Here is a 12,216-nt window from a genome sequence, read left to right as displayed (position 1 = left end):
TGGTGCTGCCAATTGGCCTAGTAGTGAGAATCTTTGTTTTCTTGATGTTGAGCTTCAATCCATATTGAAGACTACAGTCCCTGACATTTTGCAGCAAGCTCTTCATGTTTTCTTCAGTTTCAGCAAACATTGTGTCATATGTATCTTACAGGTTGTTGATGAGTCTTCCTGCAGTCTTGATGCCACACTCCACCTCATTAAGCCCTGCTTCCCAAATGATCTGTTCTGCATACAGATTGAAAAGGTATGGGAACAGGATGCATCCCTGACCCACTTCTTTTCTGATTTTTGAGCCATGCAGTGTTTCCTTGCTCTCTTCTTAGCACTGCTTTTTGGTCCAACTATAGATTTCGCATAAGCACAATCAAGAGTTCTGGAATTCCCATTTTCCTCAAGGTTAGCCACTATTTGTTGTAATCCACACAGTCAAATGCTTTTTCATAGTCAATGAAAACTAGACATTTTTCTGATACTCTGTGCTTTCTGTCAAGAGCCATCTGACATTGGCAATAGTATCTTTAGTGCCAGAACCTCTTCTAAACCCAGCTTGTATTTCTGGTAGTTCTCTGTCAATGTGCTGTTCTGAATAATCGTCATCAGGATTTTGCTAGTGTGTGATATTAGTAATATTTTTCTATAATTTCCACACTCTGTCAGGTCACCTATTTTTTGGTTGAGAATAAAAATTTTTCCCCAATCTGTAGCTTTCCTTTTTATGCTCTTGGAGACGTTTTTGGATGCGCATAGGGATTTGATTCTTAGAAGGCTCATTCATCTATTTTATCCTCTCCTGGTTGTGGATTTTTTTCCCCCAGGATGCTTAGAAGACTGTTCATGTTGTGGATTAGGGCTACTAGAGTTCTTCCAACCTTTTCTCTAATGAAGTTTGTAGTCCTAGGTCCTTGATCCACTTTGAATTGGATTTTGTGTATGATGTGAAGTGTGCGTCTTGTTTATGTTTTCTACAGATAGTTTTCCAATTTTACAACACCATTTGTTAAAGAAGCTTTTGTTTCCCCACTTAACTGAATTCATCTCCTTGTCAAACATCAGTTGACATAGGTAGATGAGCTGATTTCTGGGTTCTCAATTCTATTCCATTGATCTATGTGTCTGTCACTATACCACTACCAGACTGTCTTGACCACCACAACAGTGTAGTAGGATTTGAGATCAAACAGTGAGATGCCTCCTACTTTGTTTCTCTTTTTCAAATGTGCTTTGCTTATTTGGGGTCTCTCCCTTCCAGATGAAATTGGAAGTTGCCTTTTCCATCTCGTTCAAGAATAGAATTAGTATCAGTATTAGGATTGCATTCAGTTTGTAGATTGCCTTTGGCAGAATTGTCATTTTCACAGCAATGATTTTTCCTAATCAAGAACGTGGTATATTCTTCCATTTCTCCAGGTCTTTTTTTGTTTCTTATATTAATGTTTTGTAATTTTCTTTGAATAGGTCTTTTGTGTTACTCCCAAGTATTTAATCTTGTGATTAGGTATTGTGATGGGTATTGTTTTTCTTAGCTCCATTTCTGTATTCTCTTTGTCACTATAGAGAAATGCAACTGATTTTTGTATGTTGATCTTGTATCCTGTCACTTTGCTGAATTGGTTAACTATGTCCAGTAGTTTTCTCACTGAGTCTGTAGGGTTTTCTAAGTACACTATTATATCATCTGAATATAGAGATAATTTTACCTCCTCTTTGCCAATTTGGATACCTCCTATTTCCTTCTCTTGTCTTATTGCTATCGCTAAGACTTAAAATACAATATTGAATAGGAGAGGTGATAGTAGGCATCCTTGCCTAGTTCCTGTTCTCAAAGGGAATGCCTTTAATCTCTCTCCATTGAGAACAATGTTGGCTCTTGCATTTGCATTTACACTTTTTACTATGTTGAGTAAATCCCCCTCTATTCCTATTTTGTTGAGTGTTTTAATCAGGAAAGTGTGTTGGATTTTGTCAAAGGCCTTTTCTGCATCAATTGATAAGATCATGTGGTTCTTGTTCTTTGCTTTGTTAATGTAATGAATTACATTGATTGTTTTTCTTATGTTGAACCATACTTGTTATGAATCCCATTTGGTCATGGTGAGTTTTTTTTTTTTTATGTACTGTTAGATTCTATTGGCCAGGATTTTAGTCAGGATTTTTGCATGTATACTCATGAGAGATATTGGCCTACAGTTTTCTATTTTGGTAGTGTCTCTACCTTACTTTGGTATCAAGGATATATTTGCTTGACAGAATGATTCTGGGAGAACTTCATATTTTTCTACTTTCTGAAATACTTTATGTAGAATTGGTGAACGTTCTTCTCTGAATGTTTGATAAAATTCTCTTGTAAAACCATCTGTTCCAGGGCTTTTTATTGGGGGGGCGGGGGTTTGTTTGTGTGTTTGTTTGCCAGCTCAGCTTCTTACCACTAGGTCACCAGTGTGGCCTAAATAAGCATAGAGAAAATGGTTACATTGTTGTAATTTGACTCACCCTATTTTAACCAAGCCTTCTGGGATAGGGATGGCTTGTATTGGGGGAAGAGATGGAAGCTACCAGGGGCAATCTATTCTCACTGCCAGGTGAAAGCTGTCAGCCATCTAGAAGATGTAGGGTTTCCTACTTTTCAGCCTCTCTTTCCATACTCTCCAGCGTATGTATGAATTATTACTCCCTCTTACCAAAACACTTGATTTTCCATTTTGTTGCATTGGGATGGTGTGCATATTGTTGTGATGTTGGGAGCTATGCTCCTTGTATTTGAAATACCAGCAAGTTCTCTGAGGATGGATAGGTTTCAGTGGAACACCAAGACTAAGACTAGGAAAACAGCCTGGTGATCTGCTTCCAAACTAAGCCAATGGATTGAAAGCTCATGGATTATTGTCTGAAGCATTAATATGTGCACTTTGGACATGGCAACAGAAGGCGCGGATTGCTGGAGAATGAAATTATGTTTGGTAAGGTGGATGGTTAGTGAGGTAAGAGAAACGCTTGATGAAGTAGCTGCAACAATAGCCACAACAGTGGGCTCATACAAGCCAGCATTCATGAAGATGGTGCGGGACCAATCAGCTTTCCTGTTCCTTAAGTAGCCATGAATCTGAGACACCTGGTCAGCAACTGTTGATAGGTGCTGTTGAATGAGTACAACTCTTAGCAACCCTGTGAACAACAGATCTGAATCCTGTCCTATCCTGTGCCATGCTCACAATCTCTGACACCCTCAAGCCCATTGCTGCAGTCAGTCACTGTGTCAGTCCACCTGGTTGAAGGTCTTCCTCTCCTTTGCTATCCTTAAGGATAGCAATCAGCAGCTGCCAAAGCATATTCCACCTTCTGTTTTCAGAGGTACCTAGGAAGAAATGTTGGCAGACTGTTTCTGAGGGGGCGAAAATCAGCCACTCAAAACCCTGTGGAACACAGTTCTAGTCTGACACACATGGGATCTCTGTGAATTGGGTTTAACACAGTGGCAATGGATTTGGTTTGGGCTTATCTTGTGCTACACTAGAAGCAGTAGGAGTGGAGAGAAATTGGAATGCAAAGGTATTAAAAAGATCGAATCAGCAGTGTTCTGTGATTGAATTGGAGTGACTGCCTACTTTTTGTTATTGTTATTGTTGTTGTTTGGTGCTGTTGAATTGAGTACGACTCATAGTGACCCTATGAACAACAACAAAAAAAAGATCTGAACCCTGTTTTATTCTGAGCCATCCTCACATTTCCTGACACATTGCAGCAGTCACTGTGCCAATCCACCTGGCCACGGGTCTTCCTCTCCTTTGTTGACCCTCCACCGTTCTCAGCATCATGTCCCTCTCCATGGAATAACACCTCCTAGCAACATATCCAAAGTAAGGGAGGTGAGGCTCATCATTTTTGCCTCCAAAGAGCACTCCAGCTGCACCTTCTCCAAGATATATCTGCTTGTCCTTTTGGTAGCCCATGGGATGTTCAGTGCTTTTCTACAGCACCATAGCTCAAATGCATCAATTCTTCTGTCATCCTTATTCAACTTAGTAAAACATTTTAATACCTGTCTATATTTTTATTATACCCATATATTTATTTGGTTAGAGTTTAGATGTACTCAAAAATTAAGACTCAATCTTGTACAGGAACTTAAAATGATTACTTCATTCTTGCTATCTTTCTGAAGATTTCACACACACACACACACACACACACACACACACACACAGAGGTAGAAACTATGTATATGCGATTCTTTTGGCAACTGTGATGAGCTTATTGTGAAGATTGTGTTGCTTATTGCTTAGAAGGAGATGTAAGAACAGCACACATTTGCATTCTTGTCTTTACTGGTTGTCAGCATTGATTCACGATGACCCCTTGTGTGTCAGATTAGAGCTGTGTGCCAGAGAGTTTTCAAAGACTAGATTTTTGAAATAAAATTGCCAGGTCTTTCTCCAACTGTGCCTTCTGGGTTGACTGGAAGCATCAACTTTTCCTGTATCACCTCGGGGTTTTGTAGCTGCAGGTTTGCACTGTTAGGAAGGCTGCACCCTCCCTCAGCCATCTGGTGCGCACTGTGACCTACTTTCCTTGGACTGGCCCTGTTTCCCCAGGATGGATCATGAAGCCGCCCAGCTGGAGAAGCAGCATGTGCATGATGTGTATGAGAGCACCGCTCCTTACTTCAGTGACCTGCAGAGTAAAGCCTGGCCTCGCGTCCGCCAGTTCCTCCAGGACCAGAAGCCCGGCAGCCTCATCGCTGACATAGGTAACCAGGGTTAGGTACAGAGTGTAAAATATATGCCATGGTATAAAATAGGCTCCATTTCCATTTTCATTATACCAGGAATCCTGGAATTGTATGCTTGGCACACTGGTGCCGAGAACACTCACTTTAGAGCAGCAATGCATATGGTCAAGTTGGCAAGCAGAAAACTTGCCCAAGACTACATTTAAAGAGTGAAAACCCCAGAGCCTCTGTCAAAATTACTGACGTTGTGATATATGATTGGGTATTATGGTTATGACAAGAGTCTAGAATGAAGGTTACATAGTGGAGTGTACTCAGGAGGGAGTAGGGGGATTGTATATCAATGAAGGAATTTTTCTTTTACTTTTCAAAGAGAAGAGCGAACTGGGGGGGAGGGGCAGAGAGAAAATTGCAACAATGCATGAATGGGAATCCAAAATGTTCATTAAAATTAAGAAAATAAAATTAAAAATACTGACATTGTTTCAATCAATCAAAATTAAAGTTACCACCTGTGGCATTGACTAATTTAGTGCTAGTCCTATTTGTAAACAGTGCTTTGTACAGGTGGCCCACTGAGCTGAATCCCATGCTGTCTACAGAAGAGTCAGAATTAAGGGATTAGAAAAGAGGTTTTGTACCTAACGTTGATATCCCAGAACTTTACTCTTAACCATTCTGGAGGGCTTGTAGTAGTAAATCATATTTTCATGTTCAATTATATCTTAGTCACTCACAAATCTGCTGGAGAACTTTGGTTCCGTATCATTCTGAACTGCAAAGTGGAAACCACAAGCCAGTGGAGTGAAGGTTATGCTTTAAGATGTGCTATGGGGTTGCATGGAAGTTGTGTTCCAACCTGCACAAATGAGGCATGTCCGTCTAGAACTGCTTTCTAAAACTTCCTAGCGTTTGCAGTCATAAACCTGGACTTAAAATTCTGCCAAGTGCGACATTCACTCTAAAAACAGAGAAGAGAAATAGGTGTGTGCTCATTAAAATTAGGGTAAACAGTGTGAAATCTGAAGAAAAATGGTATGTCACATAGAAATGGAGAGCATTTGAAAACAAGTCATATCATGCCAGGTTTTTAAAAGAATGATTGTGGTTTCGAAAGAGGCAGTAAGGTTGACCCTCTTACTTCTTATCATCTAAGCAAACTTCCTGAATCCTAAAATCAATGGAATAAAGAGAGGTTACTTATGAGATAGCTTTGAGACAACATCATAGAGAATTGGAGCTTCATATGTTGTTTTTATATCCCATCAAGTTGTAACTGATACATAACTGACACCACAGTGGGTTTTCATAGGCAGTAAAGGAGGAGATTGCCCATTTTTCTCCTTCATTAGTGTCATTGGGAGAGTTATTTTTGCATATCCTACATAAAAATAAATTCCAAATAAAGTAAATATTTAGGTATAAGGAAATTAAGTCATTAAAACCCTAGAAGACCACTTCTTGTTGTTGTGTACCAGAGAAGCGACCCATTTGCTGACCCTCTGGCAGGTTTTCAGAGATATTTTAACACACAGGAGGAAATAGATTAGTTTTAAATATTCTCAATGGGCAAAGCTTCTGTATATAGATGGCACAAAAACATCCAGAAATCAAAGCTAGTATACTGATAATGTTGCCCACATAGAAATATAAAAAGCCCTACAAGCCAAAAAGCTCAATAACATACACGGAGTAAGAAAACTAAACAGAAATATATGTAATATATTACACGTTACAAAAAAATAGTGATTTTTGCAATCCCGAAAGCATTCTTCCAAAGTATGAAATAAATGAGCAGTTCAACAGAGAACTGGTAAACAAGTTGTTCAAAAGAAAAATACATTTGAATTTTTTAATGGGTAAATTTTTGGTTGACGTACAAAATGAGGTAGGGAGAAATCTTCTTCCCATCATGGTCCCCAACACTGAGAGACCCATAGCAGAAGAGACTGTTGTGTCATCAACTATTGCTATTTTACGTGGAAATATAGGTATAGTTTTTGATATATTTGTCTTTTTTGACTATACACTTGGCCATATACGATGCAAATAATTATATGCTTATCTGTGTTTCTTTCAATACATTCTGAAGATCCTTCTCAAAAAATATTTCAACTCATTGAGCTTGTGTTGAAAGATGCATCATATTCTATGGTAATATTGAATATTAAAGATTTTTTTGTTACCTGATTATTTTGCTACTATAAGTTATGGTACAAATAATATTCCTTAAATACCTCTGCAAAATAACAATTAAATCTGTAATAAATACATGTATACCTTCTACCTCCTTTGGATCTTTTTAATTTTATGCTATTTATGTTATTTATGTTTTAGCTCTTTAGGAAGCTAAATAATAGGAATGTTTAAAATCAAAGCCAAAATTAAATATAAGAATTAAAGGGAATAAAAAGGAGAAACCTAAAGTGATTAGTAAAAGCGATAGTAGCATTCTAATCTGATTATCACCAAAGAAAAGGTTTTCATTTTCTTTCCAGATTTTCTGTCTGGAACAAATCAATTTTTTTTTTGTTACAGTGGCTCATTTGGCTGGTTATGTACAAAATTACATTGTACATCTGTGTTGTTGTTGTTGTTGTTGTTAGGTGCCATCAAGTTGAATAAGACTCATAGTGACCCAATGAACAAAAGATCTGAACCCTGTTCTGTCCTGCGCCATCCTCACACTTCCTGACACACAAGAGCCCATTGCAGCAGTCACTGTGTCAATCCACCTGGTTGAGGCTCTTCCTCTCCTTCGTCAATCCTCCACCCTTCCCAGAATCATGTCCTTCTCCAAGGAATAGCACCTCCTAGCAATAAGTCCAAAGTATGTTAGGTGAAGCCTCATCATTCTTGCCTCCAAACAGCACTCCGGCTGCACCTTCTCCAAGACATAGCTGTTCATTTTTTTGGCTGTCCATATGATGTTCAGTTCTCTTCTCCAAAACCACAGCTCAAGCTCAAAGGCATCAATTCTTTTTCTGTCATCCTTGCTCATTGTCCAGGTCTCAGATGCATAGCTAGTAATTGGAAAGACTATGGCCTGAATCATACCTACCTTAGTCCTCAAACTATCTATAATTAGTTATAAATTACTAATAAATTGTGTCTAGATAAGCACAAAATTTATCAGGATCCATTTGCCCGTACAGAAATTACTCTGGCAATTTAACTGTTTTAGCTGCAGTTTTATTAACCCCATCACTCATTCTTCAATGTAGCTGACTTGATAAATTTTGTGATAATGGCTTGTGGAAGGAAGTGAAGTGTGGTGAGCAGCGACCAGGGATTTACTAAGCAGAAACGATAACGTCAGTGGAAAGAGCTTTAGTTATTCAAAAGCAGCAGGTATGCCAGAGTACTCTCAAGAAACATTATGTCGCCCTGTGAAATTCTAGAAATACCTATATTTGAAGTGGCCAGTAAATGAGATCCAGTAGATAGAGCTCAGAGGGCATTCAGTGGATTGTGGTCTTTACTTGGGTAGGTTTAGAAATGAGAAAGAAGAGAGCTAAATTCTTTTTTTGAGCAAAACTTTTGTACCTTCTCACCTAAAGTCAACAACAAATGCATTAATGGACTCTCACTGCCATCAATAGAATTGACGCATAGCTGACCTTCCAGTGGGTTTCAGCTGTCAATCCCAAGAAGGAGACTTCTTATCTTTTACCTTTGGACCCCCTGGTGACTTTGAATTGCCAGGGCAGTGTGACCTTTGGGTTAGCATCACATCTCACTATGGGCTGGGTCACCAGGGTGCCCTACAATGTCCTAACAGTATGGATAACTTTATGTTGTTCTTCTGCGCTGTCTAGTCAGAATTGACTCAGCTGACCATCTAGTGGGTTTCCAGAGGCATTAAACTGTGTAGGAGGATATTGCCCATCTTTTTCCTGCAGAGCAGCTAGTGGATTCAAACCATTTTGGGTTGGCAGCACAACTCCTTGTCTGCTAGGTCAATAAAGCTCCATAAATATACATACACACACATAAATATACATGCACGCACGCTTCTTGTTGTGTATCATCGAGGCAGAACCAACTCCTAATTAACCCTCCTGTAGTGGATTTTCAGCGTCAGTAAGTCACACAGGAGGCAATTGCCAGTCTTTCTCCCTTAGAGCTGCTGGTGGATTTGAACTGAGTCCCTTTATGTTGCCAGCACAACTCCTTGTCAAGCCATCGAACACTAAATTGTATGTGTGTGTAAAAATATAAATTAGTTTTTCAGTAAGTTAAGATGCTCTTTACCTCTTAAGTCTTGTTACTTAACAATTTCTGTGGTCACATTTAATTTGGTAAATCATTCCTTCTGTATTACTCTTTCATTGAATCAATAAAAATTTAGAGTCACATGCTTGGAAGGGTGGAGGGACAGTGCAAGAGAGGAAGACCCTGGATGATATGAGTTGACTCAGTTACTGGTGTAATGGGGTGGGTGTGTCAGAGACAATGAGATTGGCTCAAGATAGAGCGGGGTTCAGAGCTTCTGGACATAAGGTCGCTATGAGTAGCAGGTGACTCGGCAGCACATAACAGCTCTGTGGCTGCCCCCTAAAAACAAGGACATATTGTCAGAAGGATCAAGGACATCATACTGGGGAAAGTAGAGGATAGGATCAGGGGAAGAAAGGAAGACCACCCCCTTCCGATGGATTGACACAGTGACTGCAACAATGAGATTGAGCAGATCAGAGATTGTGAAGGTATCGATCGCAGGATTGGGCAAGGTTCAGATCCATTGTTCATAGGGTCGGTGAGTCCCAGTCAACTAGATGGCACCTAACAACAACCACCATGAGGCAGGTTCTGTGTCTGCAGAATACAATATATTCTCTCCTCTAACTGTAAGAAGTGTATTCAAAGTGAAAAGAAATAGGATATATTCCTTTATCTTGAGCAAAATAGAGATTTCTCTTTTAAAAAGCAAATACTCTTTTAGTTAAGATATCCCCATAGAAGTCACAAGGGAGATTAAAAAAAAAGAAAAAAAGTTGTTTTTGCTGACTTCAGAGGAAGCATTCTGATTAATATAATTCTTCCCAACAAATACTTGAATGCCATGGATCAAAGCATCTTATTAATGGAAGCAACGATCTGTTTCCTTCTTTAGCGGTTGAGATGGTGCAGAATACAAACCAGAGACGTGTGCGTGCGTGCAGACGCTTTTCCTTTCGTTCTGCACGAGGTCACTGCTTGATGGGATTCTATGGAAAGGCGTGATAATAGGATGCTGGAGCTTGCTGTGGCATCAGGAATGTTCTGGTTCACTGCTTTCACATTTCAGATAACGGGGTAACCAGGCCTGGAGTCATTATTGATTTCCTCATTAGTATCAAATCTTCCCTTTTGTAGCATCACACTCTGTGCTCTTAAAAACTGGATAAGTGCCCCGATTTTGGAGTTCTACAACTGCCCTTCAGAAGCAGTGCATCAGAAATGAATACAGAGTAGCTCAAATGGGCCAGGGGCATTTGAAATGTGTCAGGAGCTGCTCAGATTTAGAACCACCTCAGCTTCCTCATTACCACTATCATGGAAGAAATTTTCCCTTCCAAAAAAAATTATAGTGTTCTTTTTCTTGATACATGATAAGCATCTATGAAGTACATAGGATTTTAATTTCAAATTATTTTATGAGTTACACTTTCCCCAGACTTGTGGATATTCCTTCTCAATGAATGTCGCTAGGTACAATGACTCTTCAGGCAAAAATATTTCTAGGATCCTACCCATTTACATTGGAATAATAGCATTAGAATTTTTTTTCTCACAGACTCACTGTCTCAGATTACACCATTGAACCTTAATTATACTTCCAATGTTTCACACAATTTTGAACTGTACCTATTAAAGAGAAGCCAATAAAACTGATTGTGATGTAATTCAGAAATAGACAAGTAATCATCTTTAAATAGCTGTAGATAGTTCTTTGAAACAGAGGAGAATATATAGCTAATAACTATTGATATCAATACCACCAAGTGATGACTTTAAATATTTCTAGAAAGGAATTAGATTATATGATTGTACTAGGATGTGATGTTTGGTGCTGGAAAAAGGCTTTGTTTCAAAATGACTACTCATGTTTCTACTTTCTTCTTCAAAAGTTACTAATAAGATCTGTTGTTGTTGAGTGCCTTCAAGTTGCTCACAACTCATAGCTACTCCATGAACAAAAGACCTGATGCCTTTCTGTAAGTATCATTTCTCCAAGTTCATAGAGTTTCCAGAGGCATGTGGTTTAGGAAGTGGATGCCGCTCCTGTTTTCCACCCTGTCTTAAACTGGGAGCTCCACCAAACACCGTCCACCATGGGCAACCATTGTGCCATTTGAGACCCCAGTGGTATAAGATTCAGTTTCAAAGCAAACCCAGATTACTTCAGCACAGCAAATTGACAGAAGAGTGCATCATGACTTAGAAGAATGTTCCTCCAAAGTGTAGTAGCATGGGATTAAAAGGTAATCCCTCAGACCCAATTTATTAAATATAAGGGCTCTCCAGGAGGTTTTATTGACTCTAAACAAGAGGCTTTAATAAGAAAAATAATTAAAAAAAAAACAACACCCGTTCCACAATGACCCTCAACCACAACAAGAGAGCCTATCTTAGAGTCCAGTCGCTTCACCCAGTTTCCAAAATGGAGACAAGGACTTGGCCTTTAATGCAAGTGTCTTACTTGAGGTCTTGTTGACACTAAATAAGAGGTTTAAACAATGAAACAATCCACACAGATCCTCAGCCAAAACAGGAGCACCATCGTACAGAGTCCTAATCTATTAGCGAACCACATATTGTTAACCATGTGTAACCACTATGACATTTGACAGACAAATTTCAATATCACAGCAGTCCATAGTTACCTCAATACAGAAAAATGATAGAGAAGTGCTGTACCAAATAGAAGTGTTAATTTCAAAACCAATGACAACCAGGTCTGAGGGCTTGCAGCCCTAGGGCCCAAGTGAACTTTAAAAGGCCCACACATCAGGCTCTCATTGGTTCCCAGCAAGATGCTTCCAGCCAGCCAAAAAACGACCCACAGCCTTCCCACACCAACACAGAAATAAGATCTAGTTTATCTTAATCTTTAAACTCAACTAGTTGATTGCCAGGAGTCAGAACTTACTCATAGCTGACCCTCCAATGGGTTTTCAAAGGCAATAAATTGCACAGGAGGAGACTGCCCATCTTTCTTCTGAGGAGCAGCTGAAGGACTCGAACTGCTTACCTTTAGGTTAGCAGCACAACTCCTTACCCACTAAGCCACCAGAGCCCCCTGATCTAAATCTTTGGAATACATGAATCTTGAGTCATTTTGGACCTCTGTCACTAGAAAGTGAATGCTGAAAATTATCTATGTAAGAAAAAAAGATTAGCTTTCTGTTAGAGTTTACTAAGTCAATACAGATTTAAAACCTAGCACTCCTAGAAGATTAAATACAAATTCTTTGTTGTTCAAATTAAAATAAAAAACCTGAAAT

The 12,216-nt window shown here is 39.1% G+C and overlaps 1 protein-coding gene across 1 annotated transcript in view; it reads left to right on the top strand.

The window, feature by feature from the left end:
- Positions 1–4,590: 4,590 nt before the first annotated feature.
- The window catches only part of KIAA1456 (KIAA1456 ortholog), a 16,525-nt gene continuing 8,899 nt past the window's right edge, over positions 4,591–12,216 (top strand). The window contains exon 1 of the mRNA XM_006893572.1: positions 4,591–4,744. Within this exon, the coding sequence (XP_006893634.1) occupies positions 4,591–4,744 (154 nt within the window). The remainder of the gene's footprint in view (positions 4,745–12,216) is intronic.

The sequence above is a fragment of the Elephantulus edwardii genome, unplaced genomic scaffold, assembly GCF_000299155.1.
Source record: "Elephantulus edwardii isolate Elephantulus edwardi_28Jun2011 unplaced genomic scaffold, EleEdw1.0 scaffold00128, whole genome shotgun sequence".
Lineage (NCBI taxonomy): Eukaryota > Metazoa > Chordata > Mammalia > Macroscelidea > Macroscelididae > Elephantulus > Elephantulus edwardii.
This window is presented reverse-complemented; position numbering and strand designations above follow the sequence as displayed.